This window comes from Pyrus communis, chromosome 6 (genome assembly GCF_041283825.1).
Source record: "Pyrus communis isolate YQ-2024b chromosome 6, ASM4128382v1, whole genome shotgun sequence".
Taxonomy (NCBI): domain Eukaryota; kingdom Viridiplantae; phylum Streptophyta; class Magnoliopsida; order Rosales; family Rosaceae; genus Pyrus; species Pyrus communis.
Window position 1 is genome coordinate 19172352 of NC_142570.1, and position 22987 is coordinate 19195338.

Genomic DNA, 22987 nt, shown 5'->3' on the forward strand with positions numbered 1-22987 from the left:
TAAGCTATCCAATCCATGCCCAAAAATGCTCCAAATAGCCTCAAAATGCACTTTATTGCTCCCTTTGCCATTAGAACCTAAAAACACACGAAAATACTTTAAAAGACTAAAACAACTATGAATTAATAACATAAATGCATGAAAACAAGCTAAGTAAATCGCCTAAATATGCTCCTATCAGTAGGTACTAAGGTATACTAATCGATGAAAAGAGGAAATCATTATGCCAACACATGCCTCAATATATTGCATCAAAGATAACGTGTGTTATCTCATTATATTGCATCAAATTATAGGAAAGCATTAGTACAACTATCAATCTGTAACATCAAATTATAGGAAAGCATTAGACAAACAAATTCAACCCCACTCTGCAGGAAATTATTGAAATGCGTTGGATTGGGACTGGAGGTTTCAAACGAATGACCTTCTAAAACTAGCTATAATCAAATACTCCCTCCTTCTCTCGCGCTCTCTCTCTCTCTCTCTCTCTCTCTCTCTCTCTCTCTCTCCCCCCCCTCTCTATACAATCTATAAAGTTACAGAAATATGTTGGATGGCATGCAAACGAACCTAGTACGACCAAAAGGTTTACCTTTTAATTTTGACAGTGAGCAAAGCAAAATACTAAAACCCTCCTAGAAAAATCTAAAATTACAATCTATTGAAATATCTCAAATTTTCATGACCACACTACACATATAATATATTGTTGCAGAAAGAAACGCAAATTAATAGAAAATACAAAGTATGAATCTTTTTCTAATCTTTATCGAAAAAAAATGCAAATTAATTATTGAAAATCTGTAAAGGTTACTATTTGTCCAATCAGAACCAATTTGAACAAATAAATAGAACAAAAAAAAATTAAACATAGAGAAGTGAGAGTGTGAGACTAACCTTTTGTTGTTGAGACTCGAAACGGCAAAAAGAAGTTGACCGCAAGGTGTGAGAAATAAAGAGTGATAAGGGTCGCAGGTCGCGGGTTGAGCTAGGAATGAGTGATAGAGAGTTTGAGAGAGTGATTGAAGACTGAGAGAGAGAGTAGGCTTTGGCTGCGCAAACTAGAAAAATGGGAGAGATAAATACGTGGAGGCTTTAGGGTTACAGTTGGGGAAGAACGACGCCATTTCTAGAATAGGATTATTAATTAATAAAATAATTACAAATCAATGTCGTTTTGAAGAACTTCAGTTCGGTATTCGAACCCCAGAAACCGAAATCAACCCAACCAGATTCAATTTGGTTCGGTTTAATAGATTCGGTTCGATTTTTTCGACCTCGGTTCGGTTTTTGGTCCAATTTTTTTTTTTTTTTTGGTTTTCAGTTTTTCCAACCCACCCCTAGTGTCTGTCATAATAAGAAGACCCGCATCCTCGAGGGGCCCACCTTCTCCATCGGGGTGTCAGGGGGAAGTTAGGAAGCCACTTTCTCAAGGATAGCCTGACTCCTCTTTATCATAGTAGCCTATAATTATAAAAGAAAGTTAATTAATATTTATATAACATTTATTTTAAATGAATAAGAATTATAAATTTAAAAATTACAAAAAGTAAAAAGCGCGATATTTAATGAACATTTTAAAAAAAGGCGCCAACATTTTAATTTGGAAATTTTGAAGGACCTGTAGCGACGAAGTTATCCCATTTGTTGCGCAATACGGTATTGCACGACGATTCACCCTCATTCGTCACCCAATGTTTAATGAACATTTAAAAAAAAAAAAAAAAAAGGCGCCCATATTTTGATTTTGAGAAATTTTGAATACCTTGCATGACAAACTAAACTTGTTGCAAAGTGCAAACCACCAAATGCGACGAATGCGTCCCTTGTGTCACGCAAATCTATCTTGAGCAAAGAATTTTCTTGTTTTCGTTGCGCTATTACGTTATGTGCATGACTTTCTAGTATTTGTCACTTTGAATTGACTTTAATTTATTTTTATTAATCCCTTATCCAATTACAAATTTAATAAATTAATTTTTTTTATATACAAAAAAATTAAATACACTTAATTGTATTGCATATAAGTCAAAAGTCATTAATCATCATCCTCGGTACAATAAATATCACTATCTTCACTTTGATCACTTTTAGTCTCCTATTCATCCTTATCCGTTGGTACATCAACGACATCATCTGCACCCTCAAGCGGATTATCTTGGGAGATTTCCAAGATCAGTTGTAATTGAGTCTATAGGAATTTTGATTTGAGGACCTCCCACTACCTGAAATGATTCTTGGACAATATTAGTATCCCAAAGTGTTCCTGCACCAATTTGTGTCAAAGTTTCGAGGAGTTAGTCGACAAAGTTGTTGTCATCGTCATTGTCGTCAGGATCTCGGTCCAGAATATCATATTGTAACGTCCCGAAAATTTTACTTCGGAAGCCAATTACTAAGATAGGCCCAAATAATTCATGGTTAATAAATCTACTCTTAACCACCATAAATTAAATTCAATCCTATTATTGCTGCATCTAACCATCTCGTTAGACTGCCTACATACCCTATGAAGGGATCAAGCTATTCGTAGTTCACATTTAAATTTCAAATCATTTTTGAAAATATTCAATTAATAGAAGTGTTCCACATTAGTGTTAAATTATCAAAGCACTTCAATTGTATTCCAAATACGTAAATTAGAATAACAAAATATGCATCAAATGGCAGTGTCGGCCCCCTAGCCACGCACCACCGCGGATGGCGGTTGGCCGCCTGGACTCGTTGGAAAATATCAACTATTTCTAAAAATTCTCAAATTTCATAGAACGAAAGATCTCAATGAGTAGAGCAAGTTTTATACCCGTGGCCAAGTCAAATTTGGCAGGAAAAAGTCCCAATTTCACTTAACCCACTGGAACCCTAGAGTTTAGGTGGCCTCTATCCTCCAATGTTCCACCGCACGAATTCACTGGTCCTCCATTCCACTCCACGTCATAACGCCACTGCTTGTAACCCCTCTTCCATCAACTTCATCAACTCTTTGTTCGTATCATCAAGAGTATAGTTACACTATTACACATATATTCAAATAATTATTTACAACATATAAAAAAAAAATTCACAAAATTAATTATTTTCAACATTTGTCACACTTACTAATAGTTGATCCATCACCGTCTTCTTCACGTCCTCGGGCATAAATTTCCAAGAGCGCTACTCAGCAGTAAGACAATTGTTCTGCATTGCTAAACGAATCGAATGTGCGAACTCCACATATTGCGTCATATTATGGGGCCCAAGGGGTATGCTATTTCTTTCCACCATTCAATCTTGGACCGTCGCTTTCCTACTATCCCTATTATCGGCCATCTGATGTACAAAACAATGTGAAGAAAACTGCAAAACAATATGTGCATATAAAGAACACGTAACACTTTATGTGACGAATCCTTTGTCACGCATAACCTTTGAGCGACGAAACCTTCGTCGCGCAAAGTACGAAATAAGTGCCATGATTTCAACGCCACTGACCATTGCTTTGCACGACGAAGTCTAGTCCCTCAATGTTATGCGTGACCAAAATTTTGTCGCGTAATTAAGTCTTAATATGCAGTAAATACGACGCCTTAAACATTAACCGACTGTTTCACAGTGTTTTTGCGTGGTGAAATCTTGTCCCGCAAAGGTTTTAGCGACAAAAGTTTTGTCGCATAAAGCCTTGCACGGTTAACTGAAAATATTTATTTTATTCCATCTCGAAAACAGTTTCTCAACAAAATAATGTCAATATTATAATATTTTGGAAATCTATTCTTGTAACAAAACAAAATAAATACAGTCCATATAAATTTATTTTTCCAAACTAATAATAATTCAGTGTCATTATTTAATAAACTATAAATAGACTAATAAAAAAAAAAAATTCTAATAGTCCGCTAGTCCAGCCACTCTTTGCCGCTCTGCATCACATTCAACATCAAACTTCAACTCCCGAAAATGATACTTGAACACGACGTCAATGCAATTTATCAGATTTGCGTCACTTTTGTCAATGTCCCAATCAGGCTGATATGCAAAAATAAATAAATTACACATATCACTATTATATTTTATCTAAAGAACTAAATTTTTATTTAACTAATTAATAATTTACACTTACTACTAATGCATCTATCATGACCGTCTTTATCTCCTCGAGAACGTCTCTCCAAGACTCCCAATTCACTCTGCATCTGTCACGCACCAATACGCCGACGTCGCCCCTAAACTTGTTCACCTTATCCGACTTCTGATATCATACTAATTCTGTGTAAGTGATTCGGTAGTGGCTCTTAGCTGAAGAAGTGTATCAAATGCATGTCACATCTCTCTTCTTTTTCTTGTCTACCAACAAAATAAAAACTTATATTAGTCTACTTAAATATTTAATTAATTAAACAAACAACAAAATTTAGTATGTATTACCTTTCTCAGAACTTTCGCCTTGAACTCTCTTTGACGAAGGACCACAAAGTCCCCCATCGTGTACGGAAAAACAAACAAAAATTTGAATAATAGTTCGGTGAAAGTAAAGAGTTTTTGGATTGAATTGTGAAGAGAAAGAGCAAAACTGGCTATTTAAAGGAATTCAGACTACTTTGCGCGACGAAACCTTCGTCGCGCAAAACCATGGAGTAAATACCGCATTCAACATTTTGACCAAACAACTGACAGAACCTTTGCATGACAAAAAATTAGTCGTGCTTTTTTGGAGCCAAAAATACAGGCATTCGCGCATTTTTTTTAGAACCTTTGCGCGACAACATGTTTTGTTGTCGCTTAAGCTACTTTTGTGTGACGAAACATGGTGTCGCTCATGATGTTTCTCCTGTTAAATTATTTCCGACGGGTTTGAGCGACGGAATGTTACCTTTGTCACGCTAACCTGTTTTGCATGACGATTTTTATGTCGTCGCATAAAGTTTGGTCGTGCAAATGGTTTTTCTACTAGTGTTATGCCTAAAATAATTCAGTACTCATTTCTCAACTGGGAGTTGATTTTCACTCACTCCTTCTTGTCACACGCTCTGCTTATTTTCTGATCATCGAATTGAATTGATCAAATCAAATCAACAGACAAGATTCAATAGGATTGTGTGAGAAGCTAAAAGAAGAGCGAGTCTATCATTTTCCTACTTTAACTCTCACTTTGATCATATTTGTCACGTAATGCATATTAACCATAATTGATCGTATTTGTCACGTTGCGTGTTCTAGAGAGTTCTTTAAAGAACGAAAGCACATAAAAAAATATTGTAGTTAATATGCTTGTGATTTGTTTGTACAATACCATATACAATGCTAGCTCCATAGCAGCCTCGACTTGATTTTGTACATAATAACGTTTTACTACATCTAAAAACCCCAACCCAGTGACTCAAAAATGATGTAACAGTGTGGTCTTAAGTGTTTAATTATTAACTCCTGAAAGAATGCCTGCCGAATGAGTCTTTTTTTTTGCTCAACTTGTAGGTTAGATATTTTCTGTGTAGCTTTCCCAAATATATAAGAAAAGAAAACCCTAGATTTGAAATGTCTCAGTTGCCCATATCCATACTCTTCTCAAGCACCATCTCTATAAAGTCAAATATTCCAAGTGGTATTTGTTGCCCCTTCATCATTCTGCAAAAACACAGTTAAAAATGCAGGAACTCTTGCTGATTAATGTCGAGCATTATTAAGCTAATTTATAACATATGTACTGAATTTTTCAGTATACGAATTGTATCGTCACATTAACACTAGTACTATGCGTGAAAATCATGCACATTCCTTACGGCTGATTAGTCTATAGCCCCTAGAACGATTCCTTCAAATTTTATTTTATCTTTATCTGTCTAAAACTGAAACAAAAACCTATACATAAACAATGATATCTACTTAATAGAGGCTTCTCTGCATCAAACTCACTTTCTAAGTCAACCACATCTAAGTAGCCTTCCTTCCCCTTTGCCCATAGGAAGAAGTAGAGCCCAGTAAACATGAGGCACATACCAGCAAAGCTGCATTATTCAAGACCAAAGCAACAAATTAACACACAAATTTCGAAAAAGATCACGAGGGAAAATGTACTTAAGTAGTAGATAATTAAAGTACCTTCCAACACTAATGGCATCTCCCAATGTTACAACTGAGAGAACAACTGAGAAGACTGTTCCAATAGGGCTAAACATGGAAACCAAAACCGGCCCTCTTTTCTTCATTGCCCATCCGTTGAAGCTCACACATGCTCCGCTCACTGCACCTCCCTGTGAAGATTTGATTAAAAAAGCGGTGTTAAAGACTGCAGTCATATATACTAAGCCCTTAGGACTAGCCGGAGTGATGATAGGTGGAGAAAGTGATTAGGATTACGACTATTTATACGTTCAATGCATATGAAAGTATCAAAAAAGACACAAGAGAAGCGTACTCACCAGTAGAGAGAAGCCAATCAATTGTCTTGCACTCACAAGTGGCCAGCCAGTTTCTATTTTGTGGTCTTGAACATATTGTACAGCTGCAGTTAGAAACACTCCATCAATGATGTTATGACGCACAGGGACATAGGTGCAGGAAAATCACCCAAGGTTGTAGCCTGTCAAACATCACAAAAAGTACAAATAAATAACAAAATATAGTATATTACGCAAGGACAATCTTCTTTTCCTAGACAAGTGTTTATGTTGTAGGCCTGTAAATCTGTACTACACATTTTAAAAAACCAACCATATCAATGATTCAGATTTACAGTCTGACCACAATCAACGTTAACAGTTATTTTCAACCTAGTTAAATGTTCACCTGCAAGACAGTATTGCTGGACAAAACAAACACAGCAGCAAGGAGATACAAGCGACCAATAATCTTTTGCTTATCAAAGAGAAATTCAGGAGAACTAGCTCGAACTTGGGGCCCTGCTTCTGTTTTGGTAGGACTGGCGGCGCTTTTCATTACGCTCAGTGTGATAGCTCCTACTACACACAGAATTGTGCCTAGAATCTTCATTTTGCTGTATATGCAACTAATTTTTACTCTCTCCAATCTGCATAACCATTGTAAATTATGTTAGTATCTACTTTTAATTCAACAATTTTCCGTACATGAGATTTGCATTACGATTTTCCAACAAACACGAGACTAAATGTCATTAATCAGACCAAATGGTTATCCGCATGTTATGTTAACTATTCGATTAGTTTGCCACTTCTTTGTCTTCATCTTCTTCTTACCATTACATTTACTTTGGAAAAAAAAGAAAGAAAAATGATGTAAGGTTAAATACCTAACAGTACAGGCGATGATGAAAATAAACCCAGGAGCAAGGTTTGGCATGGCTGCTGCCATTGCTGGTGAAGTAAATTGGATCCCCTTTAGAAAATGTCTGGAACAAAGTTACCCTGCAAAACAAGAAACAAAGAAAACAAATTATTACCACTTCTTCTTTCATGGCTTTCTACGTTTATTTTTTTTAATTTAGAGAAGGAAGAGGACAAGAAAGTGTAAAAACAATTTAAATTTAGGGTGGTAGCAAATTTACACCTTTTTTTACCTTCTACAAACCTCTCTCGATTCCAACGTCAGATTGAATAAATTAAAGAGAATCAAATGATAGACATTAACAGAATATGGTTGAAAGGTAAAAAGAGTGTGTGGATAGCACCACCCCTAAATTTAAAGAATCTATATACATTTCAGTTCAAAAGTTAATTTATATTGATTCAAAACCAAAACAAGCATCACTAAGAGCCTGTTTGATAATCATTTCAGTGTTTTGTTTCCATTGTTTTAAACATTGAATACTAAAAACTTGTTTGGTTACTGTTTTAAATACAAAAGCCAAGTCAAATTTGGAAAACTCAAGAAAGTAGCCTTTTTTTTAATTTTTTTATTTTTTATCATGGCATCTGCATTTTATTATCAAATCAAAGAGAGATCACAACTTTGTGATATAAAGGGAAAAAAATAGAAATGAAATGGTTATCAAACACCTCGATCTTTTTTTTATTTTTAATGAAGAATACTATATGTACTTCAATAAATTAAAACATGTAAAAGGCATGCAGCTCAAGTGGCTATATATGAAATTTTTACTGTCTGATTTTCCGACAAAAAATTATTGTGTATTAACAAGCCTGTCAATTTCTTACACAACTTATAACCAGAAAACGAAATGACGCAAAAATAACAAGTCACCTATTAAGAACCCGTTAAGGTAATGAGTTTGACATGACACGATTCGTTAAGATAACTAATATAACACGAATATGACAAACACAATCAGACTTCCAAATCTTTCATTTACTCATATTGTGTGTACAATCATTGGAATTCATGATATGGATTTAGGTACATGCACAAACCGTGGAAAAAAAAAACCCCTAATCCAGAATCTGTGTTTGCACATCTCTTTAAAAATTTAAAATGTTCATCCCACGTTTTTAGGGAAAAAAACCTTCTCTCACACGAACACCTTAAATCCTCACACATATAGTGTGAGCTTCATCTAAAGAATTTGAAAGAAAAAACTTATTTATTCTATATTATTAAGAAAAAGTAATATTATGAAGATTAAATCTGTCAACCAAAGATGATAAACAACTATTATGCCATTTCAAGTTCAAAACTTAAAGATTTTTTTTTTTGGGAACTTTAATAATATCACTAGCACTCTCCTATTTTTTATCCAAACCTTTACATTTCAGTGTCTACAAAGGGAAATTTGCTTAAACATCACCTCGATCACTTATTAGGAGTGCACGCAAATACCATTACAAACTAAAAATCTTGTTGATGTACCATACAAACTCATATTCTAGTGTGAAAGTATTATCTCCCTTAGTTTTTGTTAACAATTTAGTCAAAACATATATCTGGAGAGCATGTAATATTTTTTAATCATATTTTTGCTACTTCAAGACCTATAGACGAACCAGTACTGTAAGAACTTCATTAACAGAAGCTTGTGGGACATATATTCCACCTCCTTCGAGAACAAGTTGTAGCTAACGAAATTCTTGCCCCAAGTTGTCTAGGAGTCTTAGAGTGGTGAGAATAAAAATGAAAAATGGCCACTTGCACAACATATAATTAGTTCTGTTGAAATTTCAAACGAAAAATGAAAGAGATCAACATAAACATATTTCCATGTAAAAAAGATAAACATATGAAATCATCAAAACTCTCAGTTATGTTTGTCCTCATCTTTTACCAGGAAAATACATTACACATTCTTTTCTTTTTTTCTTTTTTTTTTTTTTTTTGTTCTCTGAAAAGAAATACATTAGCTTTGAAAGTTCATAAATTATGACTGGGGGGAATTCAAAACATGTATTCAAGGTCTTCTGGATCTTGTCAATGGGTTGATGGCAAACTTCTCTTTTATCCCACTCGGAAGAAGGTGGATGTTGACTTTCCACATTATCAGGAGAGAAAAAAGGTAGCACAGAATAAAAAAGGTGAATATCTTAAAGTGGTTTCCAGATAAAATTCAAGGGAATTATGCAAATTATAACTAACTAGAAACAAAAAGATTTTAGAAGTTTCGTACCCTCCAAAGGCGATCAAAACCAACTGTATCATGAACTTCAAGCTGATTTTCTTCGGCCATGTGTGCCTGAAACACAAATGCATCATCAAACATCGAAATCTACTAAAACCAAACTATTTGTAATCTAAAAAAGACCGAGAAATTAATTAATATAATTACTTTAATTATTAATATCCTAGCTGAAGAGAATTGCGTATTTACGTACCTTTCAAAATAAGCAGCAATGGGAGATAGGATGATGAAAGTGGCCAAGGTAGAGAAGATAACAATGGTGAGAGGATCAAGCCCCAAAGACATTACATAGCTTAGCAACACAGCATTCCCAGCATAAACAAATTGCACCCCTACCAACCCCACTATTATTGCAACATCTTCAATCACCTCTCTCTTCATCCTGAACAATACTTCCACCATATTTTCCTTGTGATTTTTCCTTCTCACCATAAAAAATTCAGATTAAAACCCTAAAACAAATATTGTATTTCTTGCTGCTGCTGCTTCGTATGTCATCGTCTTTCCTGGTTTTCCAGCTTTTGGGTATTGGTTCTTGGTTTCCGTTACCGTTTGGTATTTCCGTCCTTGCAGTTTCGTTTGGTTAAGTTTTCTCATCAATCGTGTTCAGCTAACGTTCATGGGGGTTGAGACAGTTTTCTAGATTTTATTCTCCAGTCTTCTCTCATGGCCTTTCGGGTGAAAGCCAATCTCTCTTGTCCTTTTCTTTTTTTTTTTTTTTTTTTTTTTTTTGGTTGAAAGGAGGAATTTTGTAACAAAGTCCAAACAAATACAGTACAAAGACCACAATCTCATAAATGAGTTAAGTACAAATGAGACGCTACTGTAGACACCGAAATTTCAGTGAAATAAATGTTAACCAATGTATTAACATTACAACATTTATTCATTTCACTTACATCACACATTCATTTCACCTACAAACTCCATTCATTTCACTTACATCACACATTCATTTCACCTACATTACACATTTACTTCACCTACCAACTCCACTCACTTCACCAAAAAATGGATGGTGGTGATTCACTCTCTTGGACTATAAATAGCCTTCTCCATCAAGAGGAAAGGGGAGGAATTTACATACACACCAAAACCTTGAAGCCTTGAAACTCTAAAGCTCTCGAGAAAATCCCGAAGGATCAAGAAAGCACTCTTCGTTCTTCGTCAAATCCTCCTTCAAGATCAAGCCCCAACGGCCCTTGAAGAACTTCCACCAACTCAAGATCAAACCCCGACGGCCCCTTGAAGAAAGTGTTCATCATTCATCATCCGTTCATCCTAAGATCAAGCCCCAACGGCCCTTTGGATCAACAACCTCAACAAACCCATACACCCATTCTTCAAGATCAAGCCCAACGCCCCTTGAAGATCCATTCATCAACTGTTCATCCCTAGATCAAGCCCCGACGGCCCTTTGGATCAACAGCTCATCCACAAACCTACACCCTACGAAGATAGAATCAAAAGATCAAATTACAAAAAGATTGTAACACCAAAAAATAATTAATACAAAATATATTTTGTACACGTGTTCTTGTTTTCAGAAATTTTTCGTGTTTACAGCTACTTATTACTTATGCAATCATCGCATGAATATAGATTCTCAATTACACCTAAGGCATAAAAGAAAATTACAAAGGATGTGGCTCGGCCCAAAAGCTAGAGCCCACCTGAAGAGGCCCAAAAGTGACCCCTCTGAAAAATCTGGTAACCATAACCCTAAAACCGCTGCAGAAGTGACCCCTCGTCAACAGATCACCCACCGCTTCAACCGCCGCAAACAGGATGAAGACCTGGTTTGGTACTGAGGTGATTCTGAAAAAAGCTGGTATAAAAAAAAAGCTGGGAACTGTTTTTGTGTTTGGTAAACATTCAGCTTTAGCTTTTTTTCACAGTTTTGGGTGAAAAAAAGCCAAAAACAAGAAGCTGCAAAACCCAGCTTTGAAAAATCGGCTTTTTTTCACATTTGTTTTACATAAAAGTTTACCAAACACTATAATACTGTTTTTTTTTTCCAAAAGTACTTTTACAAAAAAGTTTACCAAACACTCTGCTGCTTTATTTCACAGCCGCTTATTCTCACAGCACAGCAGAATCAGCTTTTTTTCAAAGCACAGCAATACCAAACCAGCCCGAAGACGACCGGCGAACAGAAAAACAGAGAGATACCATCATATAGAGCAATACAAAAATCCTTCAATGCTTCAAAGTTGGTGAAAAGAAGCCCAACATGCAAATCAAGAAGAACCAAACCCATCCTGGACGCCACAAATCCGGTCCTTAGACGAAAACAAACGCAAACGAATGCCTAGAACCAAGTTGTAACCAAAAAGGTCAGGTGGTGTAAACACCATTCTAAAGAGATACCAGACCTTTGAAGGGGTGACAACATATAGTTGTCTCTGACCGGAAGCAGATTCGAAGTATTGGAGGAGATTGAGTGCAGAGTCCCAAAATCAGCCCCAAGAACCCCAAATATGGTCCTAAAAACCCCAAATCAAAGGAGTAAGACCTTGAAACATGGGCACAAAACCCGGAAACAAAGTTTCGTCCATACCACTAGTAGGTGGCAAGTTGATCCACTGATCCATGAAGGGGATCGGGCGATCGCAGTTCATAATTGAAACTATTTAATTTTTCAATCTTCATAAATCATCTTACAAAAAATCATTTCAATTGAGATCATTTAGTTATTCAAATATTTAAATCAAATCAACATTGTAGATACCAAATAACATATTTATGATAAACTGTTTATTTGTTTGATACGTTTGGATGATTAAGCGATCCCCAATTTGAACGATTTTTTCCAAGAGTGATCTTCAAATGAAAATTAATCAATTGAACGGTTTCAATTGTTGAATTTATTCAATCAAGATACGTTATTTGTAATAAGGAAATACGTGCATCCCCACATTGGAGGATGCAAGTACTATCCAATAAAAGGCTAAGGGCTTTCCTTCTCGAAATCTCTCGTGTTTTCATCTCCTTTATTTGATAAGTTTAGTTACGTGCCCAGATTGTTGCTTCTTATTCTTTTTTAAAATATTGGATTTGACTCGCTAGATTCTCTCTCTGAAAATGAAGGACTTGATGGTGGAACAGCGCTTGATTCGATACCTTAATCTACACTCCACAAGGATTTTGTGCGGCTAGACAATATGAAGTGTTAAAAAATAAACCACCTTTTGACAATACGGTACGATGGAGATGGTAGGCCATATAGTATCACTTTTTTAATAAAGATATGGGTCACCAATATAAGTAAATTCTACTTTTATTAGTGAGGAGATACAAAATAGTGTAACAAATCTAGTATCTGTAGCATTTTCTAAATAAATTCACTAAATGGTGAGAATATGGAATTATGAAGTAGACGATAAAGGTCTCAATAGTGTAACACTTGGGTTGTGCTTCGCAGAGGTCTCAATTTTGTTAACTACTCATCTTTCTGGCCTCTTCGTGATGAGGTAGACGTATCCTCAATAACTTCACAAGTAAAGGACATATCCGAATGTGAATGTAAAGGTAAATGATTTGCATAAAATCATCTTGAAACCAAAACTGAAGAATCACTCGCATATTTATGGTTTACATTTACTTGGTGGTTTCATTATTCTTTAATACACTTATTTATTTTAAGGTTTTGAACCGCATCAGTTGTTAATTTAATATCTAATCTAACAAAATCTATCACTACTAGAAAATATGTTATGGGACACCGACTTGAGGGCACTATTCTTTATCAGTGGCTTTATAAACGTATGTGTCACTATTATTTGAATTTGGTGTCTTAAACATATTCAACACCATTCATTGGTGTCAACTGTAAAAATTTTGACACCAAAGTCGTATTGTTTTGTTTTTTAACTTAAGGATTCAGTTTTGCTCTCCTGTTTTTTTTTTTTTTTTTTGGTCAAAATTAGTTTTATATTCAATTAATAGATTCCACAAATATTTTCACATCCATGTAAAATACAAAGTTATCGAACCCTAAAAGATATTTACCCAAGTATCTCTCCTCGAGCTCATCGACTGTGTCACTCAATTCGACTCGATTCTCTCTCGCCATCTTGCCTTGTCGTCTCCTCCACCACCCTGGTATCGTCTCCTCCACCACCCCGACATCACGACAACCTAGCAACCTCGATTGTCCCTTAACCTCGAGTCCTCGACGACATCCACCGTTTGGTACGCAGACGGGACGGGACGGAACGGGACGGGACAGAACGGGACGGAACGGGACGGGACAGAATGGATGTTCCGTGTTATGTTTGGTACGCGCAAGACGGAACGGGACGATTGTTCCGTTCTGCGTTTGGCAGCACATGGACGGAACGGAACCAAAAGATAAAAATGACTAAAATACCCATGTTCCGTTTGTTGTTTGGTACAATATTTATGCGTGGAACGGGATGAGACTTTTTTTTTTTTGTTTTTTTTTTTTTTTTTTTTTTTTTTTAACTTGTTCAAATTTTAACACTATATGCTTATCCATTATTTGTTTTTCTTGGTCCAAATTTTATTAGGTATATGTTGTGTTCCACTTGCAAACCCCTTTAAAATTTGTAATTCTTCTATGATTTAGGTTGATGAAGCCAGACTTCCTTGAGCCAGTAAATATTGGAAGTGATGAGATGGTTAGCATGAATGAGATGGCTGGTTCTGTCTATATGGTCATGGTTGCCATGCAATGTTGAAAAATATATAAGTTTAATGATCATGCATGACCAGAACAAACAAGCATATAATTGCACCATAAGTTAACATACATCGTCATATAGGGCGGTAAAGGTAAACAAATGCCTAAAAAATTACTAATTCTACCTCAAAGTAGTGCCTCTTGATCTCCATCTCAACATCAAGGCCAGTGAACTCACACAAATGCCTATGGGTAAAGGAGTCCTCAGCTCTAAAAACAGGACCAATCTCAAAAATACGACCGAAGTCACCACGTATAGCCATTTGCTTGTGAAGCTGAGGTGACTGGGCAAGGCAGGCATCTTGACCCTTGTAGTTGAGTCTAAAAACAGCAGCTCCACCTTCACTTGAACCAGCAATCAGCTTTGGCAAAAGAGCCTTCGGATTTCAAGAACTGCCCAAAGATCTACACAACAATGCAACCGACATACAGAACTAAACTCTTAACGATTTTCTCTAGCTTTAAAAAGATAAATACTGTAAATGGTGGAAAGACTACTTACATTGCCAACTTGACTCTGAATGCGGAATATCCCCTGATTCGCAAGCAAATCAAGAACTCGGTTATTCAAGCAGGTATCCTGATTAACTCGAACAAGTGTTTCTCCAACCTATAAACCCATCATACCACCCAACGAATATACATGTACTAAGAGAGAAAGTCCCAGAAAGCTTAACAAAGCTTCAATAATCCATTTCAAAATAAATCATCTAAATGTACCTGCAAAGCCTTTTCGATTTCGATATCACTCCGAGCAGCATCCTCAATGTTAATAGGTAAAACAGCAGCCTTACTCACACAATACAACTTCCCCACTTACTCACACAATACAACTTCCCCACTTGAACCTCCACCTAATTAAGATCAACATGTCAATTATTTCAATCAAAACCCAATACAATCATAGGAACTTTCAATCAATTTCTTTCTTGTTTTTTTTTTTTCCATTTTTTTTTTCAAGAACCTAATTAATAATATTATTTATTCATCAATTTCTTCTGAAAATCCATGGATATCATCACCATCAATTGCCCCAAAATCCCCAGTAGAAAAACAACCTTGTTTCCGCCCAAACCCCATCCACGGTTTTCATTGCCTAAACCCCAGCATGGCCCGTCCAACCTAAAACCCAGCGAAGAATGCACTCGCACTCCCAGTTGCACAAATCTTAACAAAACCCAGTAATTAACAAATCAAATCTGATAATTAACAAAACCCCGTAATTAACACAACCCAAATCAGCAACAAAAGACATTAATCGCATACTTGGGTCAATCTGCAGTGCGACGGTAGTGGCTCCGTGCTGCTGCGTGCTGGCTGGGTGCAGTCGACGACTATGGGAGAGGATGAAGAAGAAGGATGAGGAGGAAGGATGAGGAGGAAGTCTACGGGAAGAGAGAGCAGCAAGGATTTAGGATTTGGATGGTGTAAATATTGAAAAAGACGAGGGGTATTTTTGTCTTAAAATGTTATAAATTTGTGTCCCACGAACGTGGAACAAGTCGTTCCAGGAGGAAGAGGTGGAACCAAAAATCACTCAAAACTTGTCCCGTGGAACAGCGTGTTCCACCCATTTTAGGCTCACCAAACGTGGGACGGAACGTCTCGTCCCACTCTGTTCCGTCCCGTCCCGCGTACCAAACGCTACCTTAGAGAACCCAGGCACCCCACCACCCATCTTCTTGATGTCATATCTCTTGCAAGTTCCGTAGCGCAATCTTGTGGTGCACATTGCACTCAGTCTCACAGGTAAAAACCAAACCCCCATTTTAATCAGATCTGTTTTTTTCTTTTTTTCTTTTTTTTTAATAAAATTTTGTTTTAAAATTAATTGAATTAAACCTGTATTTGTTCATGTGAGATGTAGATGGATATGTGGAATTGTTATGGGGTAATAAGCATTCAAAGGGTTTTGACTATTGGGTTTTTTTTTGTTTCAGATATTTCTTAGTATCTGGGTTTTCTGATAGTGAAAGTCTAGGTTTTCTGATGCATGTTGTGGGGGTATCTACACAAATGAAGCTCGAGCTCATGCTCAATGTATTCTAAGGAGTAGAAAGTCTCTTGGGAAAATAGCATTGTTGTCTCAGGTAATACTCTCATCTTCTAAAGAGTAGAAAGTCACTCTGGAATGGGACTCTTATTTTTCTGTTGCAAAGCAGTGACCAGATCTACATAATAATTACAAAAGAATAAGAAATCACTTAATAGACTAATGGCTTCAGAGATAGTTGATCTTCTTCCATGGGATGAGTTGGCTATTACAAGGAAGAATAAGAAATCACTTGAATCATAGAATCAACGGGTTGTAATTGATTTTAATTGTTTCTACATGGTGTTAATGGCTCACGTTGCACTGGGTTTTTCAAGCAAGCAAAAGGAATTAGTAAGTCCATTATTCTCCTAGGTTATTGGCTTTGAAATAATTAGTTTTGAATATGAAGACTGATGGAATAGTTCTCTTCAAATTCTCTCGGGGAGGTTGTTGTGTGTTTCGTTTTGTTAATTTCAATATTTATCATATGGTTGGGTAGATTGAGAAAGCAAAATCTATATGTGAGTGCCTGATTGCATCAAAGGGTGCTGATCTGAAACTTGAGGAAGCTTTTTGCTTGTTCCTCCTGGGTTAGGTATATTTTACTAGATGGTGAGATTCACAAGGATGGATTGATTAAGGATCCTATCTTTAGTTTTACCAGATGGTTTATGTATGTGTGTATGTATGTCTTTGTAGGCCAACTTTTTTGGTGGTGACAAGAGGATTCCTTTGAGCAAGAAAAGCAAAGTAGCTCCACAGAAGTTGCCTATCAGAAGTCAAAGACCAATATTCACTGCTTTTGTGTCAGAACGGAGAGATTTCGATGAATCTTTTTCCCATATGAACTCTTCTCAACATCTTGTTGAACATACTCATGCTGTTATCCTTACGCTAGCAGCATATGTAGCCTAGTAGTCCCATAATAAATTGTTGTTATCAGATTTTGTCTAGTATTTTTAAGAGTTTTTTTTTTTCCCAAATATGGACATAATAAGCTCCATCATGCTGTTGATATTATATGTGTGCATGAAGTAGGGGGGAAAGGTATATTCTTTATTTGTTCACAAGGTATATCCTAATATCCTAGGTTCTCTATATACCAAACCATTTGTATATTCTAGGTTCTCTGTATACCAAACCATTTGTATATTCTAGGTTCTCTATATACCAAACCATTTGTACTTGCACTAATTTAATATGTCTCCATCTCCAAAGTATTTATATGTATTTTGTAAAATAATTGTGCGATGTCTTTGTTATGTTGTTGTGTTTTGTTTGAATTTTGTAGAAGTTGAACACTTATTTGATTGTGTGCGTATAAAAGATGTGCTTCCCATCTCTTTCATGTAGATCTACCCTTTGATAAGGCCCAGGTAACTCTTTCATTGACTTGAGATTAGGTCCTATTAATTTTTCAAAGTATTGTAGTTTTCCCATATATAATAGTTGTGCTTTTGCTTTCAACGAGGTATGATTGTTGTGCTTTTGCTTATTGAAGATGATTTTGCATGAACTTGGTGTCGTAGAAAACTTACGAAAATTTACAAGGATTTGAGAAAGGGTAGCCATAAGTAATGTTTATATGAATTTGAGCACTTATATAATAACAGTCCAGATAGCTGGGGTTGCAACTCCAACCCCATAATTAGCTTGAGTGAATTTCTTCTTCTTTAAATTTTAGGTAATACTTTTCAGTTACAAGTTGATAGCTAGTTGATTGATTTCTCTCCCTGTTATTTTCAGTTACAGGTTTATTATTTACCTTACTTACCTTGACATCAAATTAAACTGTACCGAACTAGAATTTGTGCACTATGAGCATAGATTAATTGGGTTTGTTCGCTAATTGTTGCATGTGGTATAGTGCTCAATTTTTTTCTCTTGTACCTCCACAGGTTTATGAGAAATTTTTCTTTCTAATCTCGCATAGCAACTCCATTTTTATCACTATGTAAAAACCACAACTTCGACCCCAAACCTAATTTTGAGCCGTCTCCATCTCTGTGAAATTAGAAAACGATCTCTTACAAGCAAAACGGTATAATTTTGTCACTCTCCCTCCCTCCCAAAATTTCTCACTCTCTCGCTCTCTCTCTCTCTCTCTCTCTCTCTCTCTCTCTCTCTCTATCTTCTCTATAAAGATGAGCTAGGGATCTGCACTTTCACCGACATCGGCAAAAAAGCCAAAGGTGAATTTCTGCCCTTCCCTCCTCATTCATCTAATTATTAACCTTTCAATTTGATGAAGAAGAAAAGAAGAATTCAAGGTATTATTTTTCAATTTTTCTTCTTTAGTGGAGTTCGTTTGTTTCTCCAGAAAATAAATTTGAGATTTGTTAGCTTTTTGTTCAGTTTTTTTCAGATACGATGTATTTTTTTTTTTCCAGATACAGTTTTGCCAACATTTTTTTTCCAAAAACAGTGTTATATATATATATATTTTTTTTTTCAAGAAATAGTGTTATATTTTGGTTTTTCCAGAAACATTTTTATGTTTGGTTCTTATTTTTTTTCCAGAGACAATGTTAGGTTTTTTTCCAGAAATAGTGTTATTTTTTGTTTTTCCAGAAACAGTTTTATATTTTTGTTTTTTATTTTTTATTTTTTTTCATAAAAAGTGTTAGTTTTTCGCCGATTTGTTTTTTTTCCAGAAACAGTGTTAGTTTTTCCAGAAACAATGTTAAGTGTTTTTTTTTCCAGTGACAATGTTAGTTTTTTTCCATAAACAATTTTAGTTTTTCAGAAACAGTGTTAGTTTTTACTCAAACATTGTATCTGATTTTTTTTTCTAGAAACAATGTTAATTTTTTTGTTTCCAGAAACAGTGTTATGTTTTTCCAGAAACAGTTTTATGTTTTGGTTTTTTTTTTATTTATTATTATTATTATTATTATTTTTCAGAGACACTGTCAGTTTTTTTTTTCTAGAAACAGTGATAGTTTTTCTTTGATTTGTTTCGACGATGGTTCTTGTGCGTTTTGTGCTTCTTTTTCTTCAATTTGTTCACATGGAGGTTCTAGTATGTTTTCCACATCTTTTTTCGCCAGTTTGTTTCGATGGAGGTTTTGGTATGTTTTGCAACGCTTTTTTGCTAGTTGTTTCAACGGAATTTCTGCCATTGAACTTGTTTTGGCGACTTTGTTCCGATGAATGCTTCATTTTTCAACTTTGATTTGGTGGTTTTTGAAATGGGGGAATTCGATTTGATAGGAAGACAGAGAGTTATTATGGCGGTTTCGTGCTGGTTTGAGGTTGGTGAAGAGTCAGGACAATATCGAATCATTTAGGGGTATTTACGGAAGTGTAGATTTGTAATTAGTTGGGCTTGTAAGTTTGGACCATGGACAATGGTTTTGGATGGTTTTTTATTAAACTTTGAGCTCTTTTGGTTAAATAACATTTTGGGATGGTTTTTGGTTAAATATTTGTTGGTCCAAGCCCTTTTCATTAAATCTCCCTTAATTTTATGATAATTCATTAAATTTGATGAGGTGATAAGATTAGGACCCTTATAGGTCTAACGTATAATCCACATTTGCAAGAGTTTATGAAGTTATAAAGATGGAGTTGTGACTTGTGAGGATGGAACAGCTTATACTTTTGATGCGTGTCTTGGCGTTACAAGTAATTTTATATATCTATTACTTAAGAGTAGTCTACTATTCTATTTTAATTTATTTATTATTTCCAATGTATCTGTGTGTACTTTCTATTTATTTCCAATGTACCATTAAAAATACTTTTGAACAAACGATATTATTTACACTAGAGATTTTGGCGAGAATTGAATCTAAGATCTCTCACTTACAAAATAAATAGAAATATCATTAGACCGTAATACTAAATGACATTATAAAAAGTACTTTGAAGCCTAGCGCTTCTTCCTTTTTGTCAATGGACGATCCAAGGCTTTGAGTGGTCATCAGAGATTTAGAGGTGGTCTTTTATTCGCCATTGGAGTAGCGCTATGTCTAATGAATCTATTAGGCCCCCCTGTGGGCCTAGCATCTTGGTCTGTCATTGCTTGTGGGCCCTCTCATGGCCTTATGAGCTTGGGCGTGGACCCGGGAGGGAAGAATGTACGGTAGATATGAAATCAAAAGCCTGTATAAGATTTTATTGGTTCTAATTATTCTATTGCCAATGGCAATTAAAATGCAAATGCAGTGCCCGCTATCAGTGCCAGTAAAGTGTTGTTTGGTGAGTCCGAGTCGGAGTGGCAGAGGCGGAGGCACCGCCGTCGATTCAATTCCAATGATAGCCGCCGGTGGTCCCAAGTGGGCCCAGAAGACCATAACTCTGCCTCCTCTGAAGAGGGGTTGTCATCTCGTCACGCCCAAGGTAGCTCCTCTTTTGAGTTTTGAATGTCTTGATTTGATCCATGCATCCAATCCTAACCCTAACCCTTGATTTGAAATTTGAATTAAAATCAATCGCGGAATTCACGAAACATGTGTCTTGTATTTCAGATAGTGAAGGAAATTGGGGAGGACTTGTCAGAATTCAACTGTGGCCTTGCCCATCTCTTCTGTAACTTTGCCTGCCTAATGCTCTTTTCTTTCAATATTTGTTTTTTGGTTGTTTTGAATCATATTAATATGTGTGTATGTATTTATTTGTGGGTAATATTGCAGTGCAGCACACAAGTGCTTCTCTTACTATCAACGAGAATTACGACTCTGATGTTCGTGACGATACAGAGACATTCCTCAATACCATTGTTCCTGAGGTTAATTAGTTTCGTTTTGTTTCCTTTCCTTTGTAATTTGATCACATGACTCACATCACATGTAGCACTAGGACTAGCAAGCATTGTATGATGTTTTCTTCTTCATTTATTTTCAGGGGACCTCTGCACCGTGGAAGCATACCCTTGAAGGTTGGTATTTCAATTCCATTTCAGTCATTCAGTCCACAGCTTCCATCTCTTCCTCTGCGGAGTACTTTGTTTTTCTCTGTTTGAACCCAAATTGCTATAAGCCTGTAACTTTGTTGGTGACATCTTTGAGTTTGCATTAAATGTATTATCATATGACTGCTAGCTACTGTGGTGCTTAGTAACTCCGATTTTACTTTTCTGTAAAGAATTCCAAATGTGGATGCTGAGTTATCTGAGTTTTACAGGACCAGATGACATGCCAGCGCATATTAAATCATCCATGTTTGGCTGCACACTGATGTAAGGATATCTTACTAGCTTGTTTCAAGTGTTTATATGTGCTATGAGGAATTTATGGCCTCGTTGGCATTTACATGTTCCTTGTTCTCATGCAGGGTTCCAATTACAAATGGAAAGCTTAACATGGGAACTTGGCAGGTATGTGAAAGTTTAAACCATTATTCAACTTCTTCAAGTTTTCTACTTGTAAATGGCTTGGACCTCTCAATCCTGTAATCATGGGTTATAATAGAAAGATTTTCACCTATGCTCTGCTTAATACATATCTTGGACAACGGCTCATTATTCACTGTAGCAATAGAACTTAAAAAATTAAATTCTGGAAAATAGAAATGCATCATGATAAGGGAAGGTGAACCGCAGAGTTGTACTTAATAAATTACTGGCTGCAAAAGAACTTGTTATGGGAACACTTACATTCTAAGCATTCTTCTCTACTACCGTTGTAGTGTCGGTAAAGGCTAGAACTATTTTTATATAGACAGATCATGTAAGTTAAAAAAATAGAAATGCCTTGTGTAGAATGTTTTGAATGCCAGTGGTCAATGGCGTTAATGCATGGTGAAATATCTTACAGACCTTACTGTAAGCAGCTTGACTAGTCGGAAACTTCTTGTATTTGGTTGTGTAAGTTGATTATTGAGTATTAGCTCCTGAGAACAGAATGATAGATAAGATATGCATAGGCCTTTTCTTAAGATTTCAGCAAGGCTTATAACTTCTAAGAGAACTTGAGTGAGGCAAGTAATGACTCTATCGAATTACTCTTTGGCTAACAATCCATCCTTCAAATTTTGTTTCCGGCGCATTGGCTTTCTAATAAACCAAAATTTTTGAACTTCCGGTGTGTTATAGCTTTATGGAATTTGTATGACTTTTCCTTGTATTGATGCTGCTTCAGGGAATATGGTTGTGTGAGCATCGTGACTATCCTACAGCACGGAAAGTTGTGGTTACCCTTAATGGAATATGAGATGCTAAGATTTGGATTTCTGTCATCCAAGTCTGCAAATAAAGTCGTACTTAGACATCTGGTTTGTTGATGGGAACCTCCTGAAGGGATGTTAACGTCCTAGCTGTTTTCTGCATCTCTCTGGCTGAATGTTTAGTACCTTGTTACATGTAAAGGATTTACTAATTTTGTGATGCAGACTTGTAGAAAATGTAAGAGCTATTATCTCGTAATAAGTTATTCGGATTGCTGAGGTAAAATCCCATGAAATTGAAGATTTACCAGGCTCGATTATTGTAATGACCCTTAAATATGTCACGCATGAGCTACATCTAGGAATGCATTAAAAAAACTGAACCAAATACTTAACCGAATTTAAAAAACCAAACCGAATCGAAATTGGTTGGTTTGGTTTTAGTTTTAGTGGTTCAAAAATGAATCGAACCGATTTAACCACTAAAGCGACGTTGTTTCTGTACTTTCCCTTTAAGCCTAAAACGACATCGTTTTTGTCCCTTATAATGACGTTTTTATAATCTTACAAGTTGATAACACTACTTCTTCCGGTCTTCTTCTCCATCTTCATT

The 22987-nt window shown here is 35.9% G+C and overlaps 2 protein-coding genes and 1 long non-coding RNA gene across 6 annotated transcripts; 1 reads left to right on the top strand and 2 right to left on the bottom strand.

Annotated features, from left to right (window-relative positions):
* Positions 1-5229: 5229 nt before the first annotated feature.
* On the bottom strand, positions 5230-12144 carry LOC137709963 (WAT1-related protein At5g47470). The gene is given in 12 exon segments (XM_088695863.1): positions 5230-5607; positions 5896-5987; positions 6082-6233; positions 6402-6505; positions 6508-6562; positions 6769-7009; positions 7250-7345; positions 7347-7364; positions 9515-9580; positions 9720-10346; positions 11097-11322; positions 11670-12144. Coding segments are annotated over 10 exon segments (1068 nt in total). The 5' UTR covers positions 9959-10346; positions 11097-11322; positions 11670-12144; the 3' UTR covers positions 5230-5602.
* Positions 12145-13531: 1387 nt separating this feature from the next.
* LOC137710406 (uncharacterized) lies at positions 13532-22713 on the top strand. 4 transcript variants are annotated; one of them, XM_088695866.1, is made up of 9 exons: positions 13532-13720; positions 15885-15980; positions 20437-20610; positions 20739-20799; positions 20904-20998; positions 21115-21148; positions 21394-21448; positions 21544-21586; positions 22350-22713. In XM_088695866.1, the coding sequence occupies exons 3-9, from the start codon at positions 20524-20526 to the stop codon at positions 22419-22421; spliced, it is 447 nt and encodes a 148-aa protein (XP_088551992.1). In that variant the 5' UTR covers positions 13532-13720; positions 15885-15980; positions 20437-20523; the 3' UTR covers positions 22422-22713. The 4 variants fall into 4 exon arrangements, with proteins under 4 accessions (XP_088551992.1, XP_088551990.1, XP_088551991.1 ...); XM_088695865.1 differs by lacking the exon at positions 13532-13720 and adding an exon at positions 16172-16321 and having other exon boundaries at positions 15921-15980; XM_088695864.1 differs by lacking the exon at positions 13532-13720 and having other exon boundaries at positions 15862-15980.
* Positions 14257-15657, bottom strand: LOC137718433 (uncharacterized). Its single transcript, XR_011065878.2, has 4 exons — positions 15498-15657; positions 14952-15085; positions 14734-14841; positions 14257-14636 (listed from the first exon to the last, which is right to left on the bottom strand). It is a non-coding gene; the product is annotated as an uncharacterized LOC137718433 (long non-coding RNA).
* Positions 22714-22987: the final 274 nt, after the last annotated feature.